This window comes from Telmatherina bonti, assembly GCF_933228915.1.
Source record: "Telmatherina bonti genome assembly, chromosome: 5".
Classification (NCBI taxonomy): domain Eukaryota; kingdom Metazoa; phylum Chordata; class Actinopteri; order Atheriniformes; family Telmatherinidae; genus Telmatherina; species Telmatherina bonti.
This window is the reverse complement of record NC_136623.1, coordinates 2815044-2817192: the sequence shown is the minus strand read 5'-3', so window position 1 is coordinate 2817192 and position 2149 is coordinate 2815044. Positions and strand designations below refer to the sequence as shown.

General features: G+C 54.5%; 1 protein-coding gene across 1 annotated transcript in view; it reads left to right on the top strand.

Moving 5' to 3' along the window:
- LOC306755597 (putative acidic leucine-rich nuclear phosphoprotein 32 family member C) overlaps positions 1-906 on the top strand; it is a 12748-nt gene extending 11842 nt beyond the window's left edge. Inside the window, exon 7 of the mRNA XM_079240038.1 lies at positions 81-906. Within this exon, the coding sequence (XP_079096164.1) occupies positions 81-160 (80 nt within the window). The 3' untranslated portion in view covers positions 161-906. The remainder of the gene's footprint in view (positions 1-80) is intronic.
- Positions 907-2149: the final 1243 nt, after the last annotated feature.

The window sequence follows — 2149 nt, the reverse complement described above, 5'->3', positions numbered from 1 at the left end:
CCGTTATGAAAAAGCAGAACCTTCAAAGTAAATTGTTTTGTAAGACGTCGTCATTGACTTGTGTTTGTTGGGACTCCCAGATGAGGACGGAGCTGCTGTTCAGGGCGAGAAGAGGAAGAGAGACGCTGAGGACGAAGGCGATGACGATGATGACGAATAACTGACGCTCCTGGCCCCGCCCCCTGACCTTTGACCCCCTGCTGGGCGTGGCCTCAGAGTTGCAGACGACAGCAAGATGAGAGCTGAGATCCGGTCCAGTGTTTACAGCGTGCTGATGATGTCACTGTTTCTACGGTAACACATGGGGTCCGGCCCAGAAACAAGCTGCATGAAGCTGACAGGAGGAACTGATTCCGTCCAGTTCTGGCGGTTCCGGTCTACGGAGCGGGATCTGACCCTTCTGGCAGCATGGGATGTTCATCTTACCTGTTGGATTACCTGGATTACCATGGCAACAGTCCTGTTGTGAGATCCAAGCATGACACGTCCTGCAACTGGATCTGGTCCAGTTTCAGCTCCACCCTGTAGCGTCAGCTGGTTCCAGTTGTCTGGGCTCGGTACTGGCTCAGGATCAGAACCCACTGGAGAACCAGTCCCAGTGCTCCCACTGCTCCCAGTGCAGCTGCTGTAAAAGTCTTGGTCCAGATCTCAGCCTGCAGACTTCCCATGAACCTCTTGGCCTGATTGGCCAGTTTTCCTGACTGTTACCTGTTTAGCCCCGCCCCCTGGCCGTCTGCAGCTCTGGGTTCGGCGCCGGCTTGTCCCGGTCTCTGATCTTTGTAAATAGTGGACCAGTCCGTGTTGGTTCTGTGGCGTCTTCTCTTGAGTTTGGAAAGAAGAACCTGGTCCGGTCCGGTTCCGACTTGTTTTGATGTTTTTTATTCCTGTTTCTGCTGGTGTTGCTGTTTTTAAATAAAGCCTCTTAAAGCGACGTGTTTCCTGTCCGTGTGTCTGGCCGAGGTTCTGCAACACGTCTGGACCCGTCCGGAACAACGGCCACCCTCGCATCGGGACTTTCAGGCCTCTCGGGTCCGGAGCTGTGGGACCACCAGCTTTTAACCAAAAATGTTTCGGGTCACGGAGGTGAGGAAGGTTGTCACGGCAACAGGAGCTGCCATGGAAACCAGACCGCAACATGCAGCGGGGAACATGCAAAGAACACGGAGCTGTGTACACATGATGCAGACATCTCACATGACCAAAACGGCGACAATCTGAGTCAGGACGACCACACGTGTGCAAATTTACATGTATGTAAAATATGAGTAGCATGTGTGGTACGCACCATGTCTGCAGGCCCACTGGCTGATGGCAGGACTGGAGACACCTGGGGGTCTGACCAGGGGACACACCTTGGTCCAACACGTCCCTCCGACACACACACGCAGACACACACACACACACGCAGACACACACACACACACGCAGACACACACACACACACGACGCAGACACACACACACACGCAGACACACACACACGCAGACACACAGACACGCAGACACACAGACACGCAGACACACACACACACGACGCAGACACACACACACACGCAGACACACACACACGCAGACACACACACACGCAGACACACAGACACGCAGACACACAGACACGCAGACACACACACACACACGCAGACACACACACACACACGCAGACACACACACACGCAGACACACACACACACACAGACACGCAGACACACACACACACACGCAGACACACACACACACACGCAGACACACACACACGCAGACACACACACACACACGACGCAGACACACACACACACGCAGACACACACACACACAGACACACACACACGCAGACACACAGACACGCAGACACACACAGACACGCAGACACACACACACACACGCAGACACACACACACACACGCAGACACACACACACACGCAGACACACACAGACACGCAGACACACACACACACACACGCAGACACACGCAGACACGCAGACACACACACACACGCAGACACACACAGACACGCAGACACACACACACACACACGCAGACACACACACACACGCAGACACACACACACACAGACACGCAAACACACGCAGACACACACACACACACGCAGACACACACACACACGCAGACACACACAGACACACACAC